At 42.6% G+C, this 12809-nt stretch overlaps 1 protein-coding gene across 1 annotated transcript in view; it reads right to left on the bottom strand.

Annotated features, from left to right (window-relative positions):
- Positions 1-12809, bottom strand: part of LOC144781895 (peptidoglycan recognition protein 1-like) — a 180107-nt gene that overhangs the window by 139140 nt on the left and 28158 nt on the right. The window contains exon 2 of the mRNA XM_078660967.1: positions 8956-9157. Coding sequence (XP_078517093.1) covers positions 8956-9157 — 202 coding nt within the window. The remainder of the gene's footprint in view (positions 1-8955; positions 9158-12809) is intronic.

Below are 12809 nucleotides of genomic sequence, written 5' to 3'. Positions count from 1 at the left end.
AAGAACCCTATCAAACCACCAGGGCGACCTATTATATCGGGCTGTGGCTCTCTTTTGGAGCCACTCTGCAAATATGTGGATGTTTTTTTAAAACCATTAGCAGAAGCAACTCCGACGTACCTGAGGGACACCATGCAGGTGATTAACCTGGTGGACCAACGACCTTTTTACAAGAATAATCAACTGCTTGTCACAATGGATATTGTGTCATTATACATGAACATTCCCCAGGGCCCAGCACTAACCACGATACGAAGAGCCTTGGCTTCAAGACCGCAACCAACAGGAGTCCCGACAGAATTTCTAATTGACTTATTGGAGATTGCCATGACAAAATTTTTTTTTGTATTTCAAAATAAATTCTTTATGCAAAGTAAAGGTGTAGCCATGGGGGCAGCCTTTGCCCCTGACCTGGCTATTCTTTATATGAGTGACTATGAGCAACATCACATTCTTTCCCCACACAATCCGTATCTCAACAACATCTCTGAATACCGCCGTTACATAGATAACATTTTGATCATCTGGACAGGACAACAACATGAACTTGAATTATTCACTCAGTGGCTTAATACCCAATCGCAGGATATCCAATTCACTTCGAGTTGCAGCAATGAATCAATTGACTTTTTGGACATCAGCATTAGAGAAAGAGATGGAGCCCTGTACACGACCCTGTACAGAAAACCAACTGAGCGGAATACGCTGTTAAGATACTCAAGCCACCACACCCGGGCCTTACGTGACAACTTACCCTTCGGCCAGTTCCTCCGGATCCGGAGGAACTGTACCCTTAAGGAGGACTACTTTGCTGAATCGGATGAACTTATCTCCCGTCTGCTCAAAAGAGGCTACCCTAAAAGGCTGGTCAAAAGGGCACGCAAACGGGCCTGGTTCTGCAACAGAGAGAATTTGCTTGTACCCAAAAATAGAAACACTCCAGAGACAGGATGATTTCTGTCACCACCTATTGCAGCAAGAGCCATGAAATAAGGAAGATAATCAACAAACATTGGAACATTGTGTCAGATGCTATCGAAATGCCTAACCCCCCAATGCACGCTTTTAAGAGGGCTAAAAGCGTCAGAGACTGCGTAGTACGTTCTATGCTGGACAGTCCACCGGTTCCCACCATTCAATCAATGCTGAACTTACCTATCACACTTGGAAACTATAAATGTAACAATTGTAAGGCATGTGCACTATGCATAGAAACCAAGACAATCACACACAATAACCTGACTGTCTCTCTGAAATCATTCACGAACTGCAACAGCAATGGAGTGATCTATGCGATCTTTTGCCCTTGCGGCTTTATTTACATTGGACAAACTAAACAAAAGATAAAGAACCGGATACTGCAACATTGTAGCAGAATAAGATGTCAAACGGCAGGGGCACCCTTGGTTGACCATTTCCTAGAAAACACCCACACACCAGAATCCTTGAAGTGGGTTGTTATAGAGAAAATCACGCTAGGCCCACGGGGTGGTGACCTTAACTCTATCATGAATTTAAGAGAATGCAAGTGGATGCAGTCCTTTGACTCTGTCCGTAATGGATTGAATGAACTGGATGCCACATTTGCTCAGATGGCTTTGATTGATCCTGATTAATACATAACTCTATGGTTAGGTTTGTTTTGAGATAATTCCTCCTCCTATATATGAATAAGGCCAGATATACTTTAGGTGCAATGTACAACCACACCTAGGACTATGTTTACAACTTTGCCTATATGCTCAATGGTTCCTCCTTTACATGCATTTTAGGTACAATGTACTACTAACTCTAGGACTATGTTTTTAATATTGCTTGCATACCAAATGGTTATGTCCACTGGCTCCACTGGCCTATGCTGCTCATTCTTTTCTGAGCCAATTGACTAAAGTTGTAGAACCACCATCAAGACTATGACAACAACTGCGTCTGATTTATATGTTTTCATTTTATATGTATAGGTTTAATGAGATCTATCAACCAGGAAGCATTTAGTTGGTTTGATTCTTGTCTTTACACATTTAGCAGCAATACGTCCCTTGTATGCATATTTCATCCCTGTCTAGGCCTAATCACTCAGTGAACACTGATTTAGTAACATCGAATTAAGGTTCCCCTGTTCTGTGTTACTAACTACAAATTAATCATTATCAACCCTAGACGAGGCACTGTGAGAATTTAGTCTTGCTTGCGTTGGGGACCAAGGCACTCGTGATAGCATCTTTTACCCCGATCCCTTGTTAGGACCGAGCACTGCCTCATGGTTGGCTGCCGTCGGGCGAGCCCCCAGACAGTATCCTGCTGCTGCACCTCGAGGCAGCTTAGTCATTGCCCGGCAGCTGACCGTGGATGATGTACACAGGCTGTTTCAGGTGAAGATGAGGTAAGCGCTCGCCCCCAATCCCTCATCTCACACGCCCAATAGAATTTAACTCAGGCGCTTGAATCTACCGCACATAGCCGATAACTACCGGCGAGGGCGTTTTCATGGCTACTGCCGCAACTTGTGTTAAACACAAGCGGAACCACATAGAGGTGTGCACATAACGCTCATTTCACTTTGACATTGTCCAGTGCTTGCACCCGGCCCCCGTACGTGATGCAAGCGGCCTTGCTGATGCACTATTATCTGCAATGCGAAGTCTCCGCTATATCGCCTATGGGGCTCCGAATTCCAGACCAAAAATTACCATTAACCTTTCCTATTTAACTGCATACGATACCTACCAGACCCTTTTATGTAATATAACCCTGGCGTGCTAACTGGGTCTTTATTCATTACAATTAATTTTGAGCCTTATCGCGCTATCCTGTATAGACCTCTGCCCCGCCACATGAGCGCGACGACAGTTTTAACCCACTAGACCCGTATACGATATTTATCTCAATCTCCAGATACCACCGGGGAATGTGACGTCTGACGCACCCTCTTGGCCATCGTCTGAATACAACGAATCTGTGAATACAAGACATAGAGACTGGAAAGCTCCTACGACCCAGTAAGTCTCCCCTGACAACTTTTGAGGTTTCATCCATATGTATCTAGGGGAGGCTCCCCCTCCACCTCAGTCTAAAATCGATCCTTTTGACCAATTGCAGGTATATCCTCCCACACAGGAACCCTTGATGGTCCCAACCTAAGAGCCACTGGATGGCCTTACGTAAAGTATGCATTTGATTCCTAGCCCAGTCCTACTGTACTAATGAATTAGGGTATTAGTTTGATATATTCATTTTAATTACATTATCCATAGGCGCTCCTGTTCTTTTTTGTCCTGATGAAGACCCCAGCATGAGGTTTCCATTAACCCTTACACCAGGGGTCGAAACGTAGACGACCAGACCACGCCACTTCTCTGAACATAGGAATAAACTATGGAGTAATACGGATCCTATGTTGAAGAGTTCTATGGAACTATTGATCTAAATCAGACTGTAAAGGTTGCACTTGATTTCACTGTGATTGTAACATGATCACAACACCTTTACCCAGTCCCCAATGCTTTCCATCACACCCATCCCTTCTAACTACCTCCTTTCTTTGTTCACTTTGAGCGCATTTTTTGAATTACAATGTGAATAATATGTGATGTTTCTTTACAATTTCAAGCTATCTCTATGATGAATCACAAATGAAATTTGTTTCTCATTCATGCATATAAGACCATTTGATTTAATGAATTAATTGATATGCTTGTTTATATGACTGTGTAACTCAATAATTTTGGGTACCCATTGATTGATACTAAGTATCCAGTTAATCATGTATGAAAATAAAATACGCACTGGATCTATGAACCATTATGATTTAAGTTATGTTGTGCTTATGTTACTCAAGGGACAGATGGGCGGAGGACTTTGGTATCCCCATAACAGATAAAGATTGGGAGAATATACTCGAGAGAACCCCCAAGGTGTCCAGAAAGGCTAGATTCCGACTGAATAATTTCTTCATCCTGCATAGTGCATACCTAACCCAGGGGCGCATTGGTAAATACTTCCATAGGGATGATGCAACATGTCCACACAGCAGGGAACTCGGGGTGGAGATACTGCACATGATATGGTCATGTCTGGCATTACACAACTACTGGGAGGAAGTCACTAAAGTAGTGGCAGATATCACTGAAAAGATCATTCCCTACTCACCGGCCCACTGCCTTTTAAGTTTGTTCCCTCACACCTTCAAAACTAAGGTTAGTAGTAAGTTCCAGGACTTGGCCTTTATCCTAGCTAAAGGGGGAGTTAGGGGACACTGGAAGATCCCAAGGGAACCCGGATAGCGTTATGTAAACATAAATTGGAGACATGGGCAGGTTATTTGGGGGAGTCTTTCTTAGAGAAGCTCACAGAGGGGTTGGCTCGACTGAGGTGGCCGGGGCTTGGGAGTCGCTGGTTAACAGCATGAAAGACCCAGAGCCTGAGTCGGAGAATCCACACTCAGAGCAATGTCGGCACCTGGGAGCCCATAGCGTATTGAATACCTAGGGGGACCCCAATGTTCGACACAAACCTTGCTCAGGAAGATTATTAGTAGGACGTGCTTGGGGGGGGCTTGCCGTGATACTAGTCCCTTGACAAGGTAGATGATACATCCGACACATGTCCATGACCGGATGCTACATAATTGAAGGGAGTTGGGGGAGTTTGCAAGCAGATGTAAAAAGACCTAAGAGATCAGCACAATATGGACTGAGATGACCAACTAGTATTGATGGATACAATAATGCTGTGATGGAAATGTCATGTAACCTTCTAAATGCAAAAAATTAATAAAAAAAAAAACCTGGGAACAGGCTCCCTTCAAAGTGCAACAAGCAACTTCTCTCAATATATTTATCATCAGGTAGGATATGGTATTCACATAAATTCAATTCAATTTTGGAAACCTTTGTAAGAAAATCAAAATATTCATTAGATACAAATAATACATGTTTTAGTCTTTAAAATAGTAGGCAGGTAATGATTTGAAACAATCTTCCTAACATATTCTATACAAGACACCATGTTGTATAATGTATTGTAAAATGTTCCACTTAGCAATTGAGGAAAAACCTCCCGATCATCCTTTGATGCTAGTAAAATGAAATATTGCAGAACAGGGGAGGTGTTCAACAGGATCTATGTCAGATTTCTAGGATACTATCATAAGAAAACTTTTCATAGGATGAATGTAAGTGAAACTCAATTAAATAATAAATAGTAATCCTAAGGCTCTAAAAGTTGGGTAGAATAGGGTAAGGTATTTACCAAAAGTGGATATTATTATTACTTCATGAATATGTATTTACCACCTGTGGTAAATACCTCCAATTCCAAGTTTTCAACAGAAAAATGAGGCAGAGCATGCAGAATCAATTGGTCTTTAACAAATTCTACAAGCTTTGCCTTTTTTCCAGCCCTTTGCCCCCAATACATTTTGACCAATCTGACCTGTAGGATTCTACTGGGTAAAGCTGTGAAGGTGTAATCATTATCATGAAACTAGTGAATGACATCACTGTGCAATCTCTTGTTTGACAACAATCCACATTTAAGCCTCATCTTGTAACGAGGGCCAGAAAGTCTGACATGGATCCAGCTACTCTAGATCTACTGTCCCCAGCTGAAGTGTATCAGTCTTTGCACAAAATAAAATAGAAAGTATCTAGGCTTTGCCTGAAATATAAGAATCAACAAGGATTGTTCTGAACCTAGAAATAGCGGCCAGGAAATAATTTATGAATTCAGTCTTTCGGAAGAACATTGGTTGCAAATGGCGCTTACATTTTTATGGCTCATAATTAGATAAGTTCAATTGAATAGAGATAGAAAGTTGAAACTTGTGAATAACGTGTGTCCTTTCAACCATGTGCATATACTCCAAGGTGCTCAAACAGTTATGCAACAATAGAGTAAGGCCTAGATGTATCAAGATTCCATTTTGCGAATCTTAAATAGCGATTTTTAGCGAATCGCTATTTAGAATTCGCAAAATGGAATGTATGTAAAAAAACGCTTTTTTTAAGCGATTCCTTATTATTCTTTATTTGCGAATTCGCATTTTGCGAATTCGCAAATAAGGAATAATTTCCCATGCATTCCTATGGGCCAGGAGGCCCATAGGAATGATTGTGAAGTAATTCTCAAATTGCGAATTCGCAATTTGCTAATCGCAATTTGAGAATTATTTCAAGGGTGCAGGGGTGTCTCATGGACACCCTGCTGCACCCCTGAAACTTACATGAGTGTGCATATGGCGCACATACATGCCCTATGGGCATGTATGTGTGTCACATGCCACTCTCAAAATGGCCAAATTTTGGGTTTTGAAAGGATTTCGCAAATGAACACGAACCTCAAATTGGTGTTAATTTGCGATTCCTTAACCTGAATTCGCAATTTCAAAAAGCTTCATACATGGCATTTAAGGAATCGCAAAATTGCGATTCCTTAAATGCTTAAGCAAAATAAGGAATCGCAAATTTTTGTGATTTCTTATTTTGCTAATTTCACATACATCCCAAAAGATGCAAAATGTCCGTTTGCGATTTGTTAAGGCTGAAATTCTGCGAATTTCGGCCTTAACGAATCGCAAAAGGCTTGATACATCTAGGCCTAAGTCTTTATTGAAACAAGATGGTAGGATATGTTGAAATTGGCATTGTATATACACATAAGCGGCATTCATTTGTGTTCACTGTACCCCTTGTTGTAAGCAGAACGAATATCGCTAAAACACTGACTGTGTTATCCCGCTAGCATAGACCCATGCACACACGTACACGACAGCCATTTTAGGTATCATGGTCTCCCATTTTCGATTGATCACCAGCGCCCCTTCCCTGACCCTGCAAGCTTCCCCCATGCACCCTGACCGCCCCCGCTCTCACATGCACAAGTCATGAGCCCTCCCCTCCCGCATGACTCTGTCACTGAGAATCGCACCCCGCGCCTGACCAAACCCCTCCTGTCCCTCCATGAATACCCCTCCTTTGATGACCTCTTCCTCTGAACCTAATCGTCTACATGGACCGCTGGTCATCCCTTAGGCTGAGGATACAGTTTATTGCCCACTACTGTATGCACTCGCCTCTCTTGAAAGGAGCCACTATTGATCAGGACCACCCCACCCCCTGAGATTCGATCAGGAGCACACATTCCAACGGAATCAACAGCACACTCAGCTGCATGACAGCCCCCTCCTATTGTATGGAGGATAAAGGCCCCTACTGTAGCCACATGTTGGAATATCTTTGTACTTTACAATGTCCTGATTGTAATGGAGGATGTGTGTGTGTCATAAACCTGTGTATAAAAGACGAAGCCTCAGAGAAACTTGTTAGAGCATCTCCCGAAGACACTATGCGAGCGTCCCAAATGACATGCTCTCCTCTTGAGTAATAAACGTTGTTCTTGTTTTCCTGCCTCCAGCGCCCGTCTCTTTATTTGGTAATTATTCAAGATGGAAACGAAGAGTCGCCCTGCACCAGCAGCCTGGGCATCGGGTGCGATATGGGCTGACTTTTGTACAGATAGATTCCCTTCCTCAATTTCATAGAATGATCTGTCAGTCTTGCCTTGTTTTCCAAATGAACAAAAAACCACTGGGTCTGGGCTCCCACCGGCATTGCTTGCCACAAGCATATAATGAACAAACACAGTGCAAATGCCGCAAAATTCAAAACTGAAAACTTATTTGTATAAACATACGACTTGAACGATATGTTTATTGAATAAATCAAACTGGTTTTTTATAACTTTTTCAATTTTTCACTTCTATTTTGATAGTGACTCACACAACAAGTACACTGCGCACTAAACGCCGACAGAGCTCATTTATCGACACCGGCAATCCGTCTCCAAATAAACGCAGGCGCCCGACTTGCCAGCAGAGACAGGCGGGACGGGCTGAATTTAAACGCCTTGCCACAGCTTGAAATCAATCTTTTACGCCTTGCCACAGCTTGAAATCAATCTTTTACTGAACTTCCCAGCTTCTTGTAGCCAAGTGCAAGATCGGTCCTGATGAGAACTACACAGTTATGTTAGTTCGAAACGCGTAGACCTTTCAATAGCCAAAATTGGTCTATTTACAATTGCCACAGAAATATTAATTCACATCAAATTTACTGTGAAATCAACATTGGCTTTCTTTGCTGTTCATGTTTACAGCATGTATTGAATCATTTATGTTTTCATTGTTAATTGTTGTTTTGTGACGGGATGAGTGAGGTATGAATGAGGATTGACTGTTACTTAATGAGTTTATAATCACTGTAAATAACGTTTTTTGTGCACTCCAGATGTTTTAATATTTGTACCAAATTTGTGTGAGTCACTATCAAAATAGAAGTGAAAAATTGAAAAAGTTATAAAAAACCAGTTTTGATTTATTCAATAAACATATCGTTCAAGTCGTATGTTTATACAAATAAGTTTTCAGTTTTGAATTTTGCGGCATTTGCACTGTGTTTGTTCATTATTTGTTTTCCAAATGGGCAACGGTTAAAAGCCAGCATTTTCAATGAAATGCACAGGCCAAGTGGATTAAAGCACTGCATATGGCTCTGTTATGCCTAATTCCCCCTTTCCTCTTTAGTCTTGTTTACCCGTTACCAGTATTGTATTATCAGCTGGCCTCCGACCCAACCTTGTTTTCTCACTTCTTCCACAAGTTTGTCTGCTGCCTCAGTACCCCCGTTCCAAGTGTCCTCCCCCATGCATACCTATTGATACCCGCTTTACAGCACTACATTGTTAGCCCTCTAGGTTTGCGCTTTAAAAATACGAAAACATAGATATTAAACTTGGTTTTCTCTTTGGGGCGACCTTAAATATTGAAGGGTATTCTCTGCTGCTGCAGAGTCAGGCATCTTTTCCCTCTCTACACACCATTCTGTCCTACTAGAGGTAGCTCATTATATGCATATACATTTAACCAGTCATCACCCCATGAGCAGGCACATCACTTACTTATACCCAATGTCACACCAGTTCCGAGTGTCCATGTGAAAGTCCTGGATGCCTTTTACAGTCTTGGTGCTTTCAAATGGCATGAAGCATCTGTTGCCGGCTGTGTGATGGATGACCACATAAGTAAGGGGTGTAGCAAGGGCAGTCTGGGATCTTGGTGCACGTGCCCCCCACTGGTGACGAGGTATTATGTTAAGCAACACTAGAAAGGAAGAAGGACAAACAAATGGGAGTCATAGATCATGAAATGGAGTCTGTCAATGCTGTAGATATTGCATGCATCTCAACTGCCATGTCTCATCCAGAACCACAATGACCTCTTGTTGTTCACCTAGCCACAGTTAATGACCTTCTGTGACCCATCAGAGTCACAGCGAGTGACCTTGATATCCGTGACCTTTGCTTTGCTAATTTATTTAGCATGGAGTATTCATAGCACAGAAGTAGTCCAAATGGGCAGTGTAGTGCTTTACAGAGCAGTCAGAATTATGAAGACTTTTGAGGCACATGCATCAACTTTTTTGTAAGCGCAAACAGTGTGATTTGCAAAATTCATCCGTTTCCGCCCACAAAAAGGGTTTCTGCAATGCAAAAACTGTAAGGCTCGCGCAATTTAAGAATTCACAATTTCTTGCGATTTCTTAAATTGCAATTTCATGTAAGGAATCGCAAATTGCGACTCCTTAAATTCAATGCAAGATGGAATTGCAAACAGCAATTTCGCTAACAGGGGTTGCAAGTTACCATCAATTTGAACTTGATGGTAATTTGCAAAAGCTTTGAAAAATACACTAAATGCATTTTTCAAAGTTGTAGGTTACACACACACATGCCCTTGGGGCATGTGTGTGCGCAACGTGTGTACACAGATACATTTCAGGGGTGCAACAGGGTGTCCTTTTGACAACCTTGAAATTGCATGAGCAATTTTCGAGTACCTATTGGGTGCTTGCAAATTGTGCATGCAATTTCCAATTCATTCCTATGGGCCTGTAGGCCCATCGGAATGAATGGGAAGGTAATCCTTAATTGGGATTATACCTTCCCATTCATTCCTATACAGGAGCATTTTACTTTAGACAACGAAAGAGTGGGCCTTCTCAAGAGAAGAGCCAAGCATGGAGAATCAAACTTGATTCTTTAGAAAGCCCTCGCTCACCAACCTAGTTGGTGACATGCTTCATCACCGGGCCCCACCAGGAAGGCCGAGTGCCTCCCCAGTGTGCTTCAACGCCAGAATTACTGCAGAGCAGGTTAGTGTTGTTTGAGTGACAAGTGAAAGTGATTGTGTGGTTGTTTAAAATTGTCTAGATTGTGTCCTTCCAATTTGGAGGAAGCAAAACATATATGCGGTGTAAAAATTGATCACACCTTGGGTCTCGGAAGTGGGGTGGAGGCTAGTAGGCACACCTCCGTCAAAGCCAAGCACCCGCTCGGTACCTGCTGGCGGGGTCCGGTTAGTAAGGGTTGCAGCAGGTACTGAGCAGGTGCTTGGCTTTGACGGCCGTGTGCCTACTAGCCACCACCTCCCTTCCGAGACCCATGGTGTGATCAATCTTTACACCGCGTATATATTTTGACTCCTCCAAATTGGAAGGACACAATCTAAACATTTTCAAACCACCACACAATCACTTTCACTTGTCACTCAAATAACACTAACCTGCTCCGCAGTAGTTCTGGCGTTAAAGCACACCGGGGAGGCATTCGGCCTTCCTGGTGGGGCCCGATGATGAAGCATGTCACCAACTAGGTTGGTGAGTGAGGGCGTTCTAAAGAATCAAGTTTGATTCTCCATGCTTGACTCTTCCCTTGAGAAGGCACACAATTTCATTGTTTTGATTACATGAACTGGGGGACCAAGAGTGCTCCTTTGATTCCCTCCCTCTCTTGTTGATATTTGGCATTTTACTTTAGTACATTAGTTTATATCACTATATTGAGAGGTATGTATTAAAACTCTTAATAAGTACATCCCAATACAATGATATAAACAGATGTAGTAAAGTTAAAAGCTCCCACATGTTAAAAGCATACAAGAGATGCGCCCCTTCATTTTCAAATGCCACAAGCCACTACTGTTAGTTTGTATATTATTCTCTGCAATATTTATTAGCTTCTGCTTCTATCTTGTGCTCTCTTTGTCAAAGATCATATTTAGAAGGGGTCATAGAGTACAGCTGAATCTGATCCAGGGGCACCCACTGCCGAGGCTGGTATAGCAGGTCCTTCACTACGCCTTGCTCCTCATGTCAAATCTTGCCACATATGGACCAGGAGTAAAAAATGCGACTTTGGCCATCATCCCACTTTACAGAGACCTCTCAACTTCCAAGTTCTTAATGTGTGCCAGGGATTGCAGGTGGTGGGCGCAGTCACTCATTTTGTGGGTCAGGAGTTATTTGTCACCATCAGAGTTTAAACCAGAACACGAGGAAGAGAATGATTGGACAACATTGCTACAGGGGAGAGGCAGGAACCTACACATCCCAGACCTGTTTGCGGCCGTCATGCCGCCCACGTCACTTACGCATGCCTGAGGTGCTACATCAGCAGCTCAGGGCTCCCACAGTGGGGAAGCTCATCATTGCTACAGGGGAGAGGCAGGAGCCTACAACCCCCAGACCTGCTTGTGGCCGTCCCACAGTCACCCCTTGGGTCACTTTCGGGTCTGGAGGTGCTACATCAGCAGCTCGGGCTCCCACGGTACAGGAAGCCCGTCATTGCTAGAGGGCTCAAGGGTGTCTGCATTGGCACATGGTAGCCATTGTGTGCCATGGTAGGGGAAAAAGACAGGAAAGCACCGTATCTTATTGATAGGGCGCTTTCCCGCCCTTTTGTTTTGTTGCAGGGCAGGGTAGAAAGATGCCTTGCAGCGCTGTCCTGCACTAAACCTCTTAAATGGGGGCCCAAGTGTGTTTGCACCTTTTTTAGGACCAGCTAATTTATGAGGTTAAAAAACTACCTCTAATGGGTTAGCAGGAGTTTTTCTTTTTTAGCGACATGCAAGAAAATCCTTGTACATATCACGTTGTGTCTTTTGCATGCGTTTTTCCGTGGGGCGCCTACCTCACATCTATTTTTTCGTAAGTCACGCTAAAAGAAGTGTCGCTATGAAAAATCGCGTTAACACTGAAAAAATTCCACTAACTAGACTTTGTGGAAACTTGTAAATATGGTAATAAAATTTTTTTATGCTACGGCGGCGTTAAATCCTTGTAAATATGACCCGAAGTGTTTTGCTATAAGTTTGAAATTGGTTCAAATGTTCCTTTAGCTGTGGACCAAGCTCAGATTGATTGATATTTCTGTAGTGTTCATGGATACGGATTCTTAATGGCCTGATGATGCTACCCACATAATTTGGAGAAAACAAATTGTATGATGTAGGTTACATAAGAACTGTTACAATTTATCCAGTACTTAACTTGGAACTTGATACCAGGTTTAGGTTCAAATTCCTTGATTTTGTTCATACCTAGTATACAGGCATTGCAGTTGTGACACATACCGAAGCCAATTGCTTTGTCTAATAAGGTATTCTGAGTTGTTCTTTTGTTGATAAATTCTGAATAACAAATGAGCGTGGTGGAAACCCATTTCTGGGTGGCCCTTAAATGGGAGCAGATATACGTTGGCGATAGTAGGGTATTCAATGAAGAGATATGTTTTCTCAACCAAAGTAAGTAGGCTACGGGAGCACTGTGAGTGCTGACAGCATTAGGTTGGTGTCCCCCAACTTTATGGCTGCCTCCTGCACTTTTCTGAACTCATGTTTACTGGTATTAGGACTCTTTGTATTTTATCCATTGCTAAATGGTGCTGAAGTTTTATGTGCTCTCTCAAGTGAAACA

The sequence above is a fragment of the Lissotriton helveticus genome, chromosome 9 (assembly GCF_964261635.1).
Source record: "Lissotriton helveticus chromosome 9, aLisHel1.1, whole genome shotgun sequence".
Lineage (NCBI taxonomy): Eukaryota > Metazoa > Chordata > Amphibia > Caudata > Salamandridae > Lissotriton > Lissotriton helveticus.
Note: the sequence above shows the minus strand (reverse complement) of the source record. Positions and strands in the feature narration are given on the sequence as shown.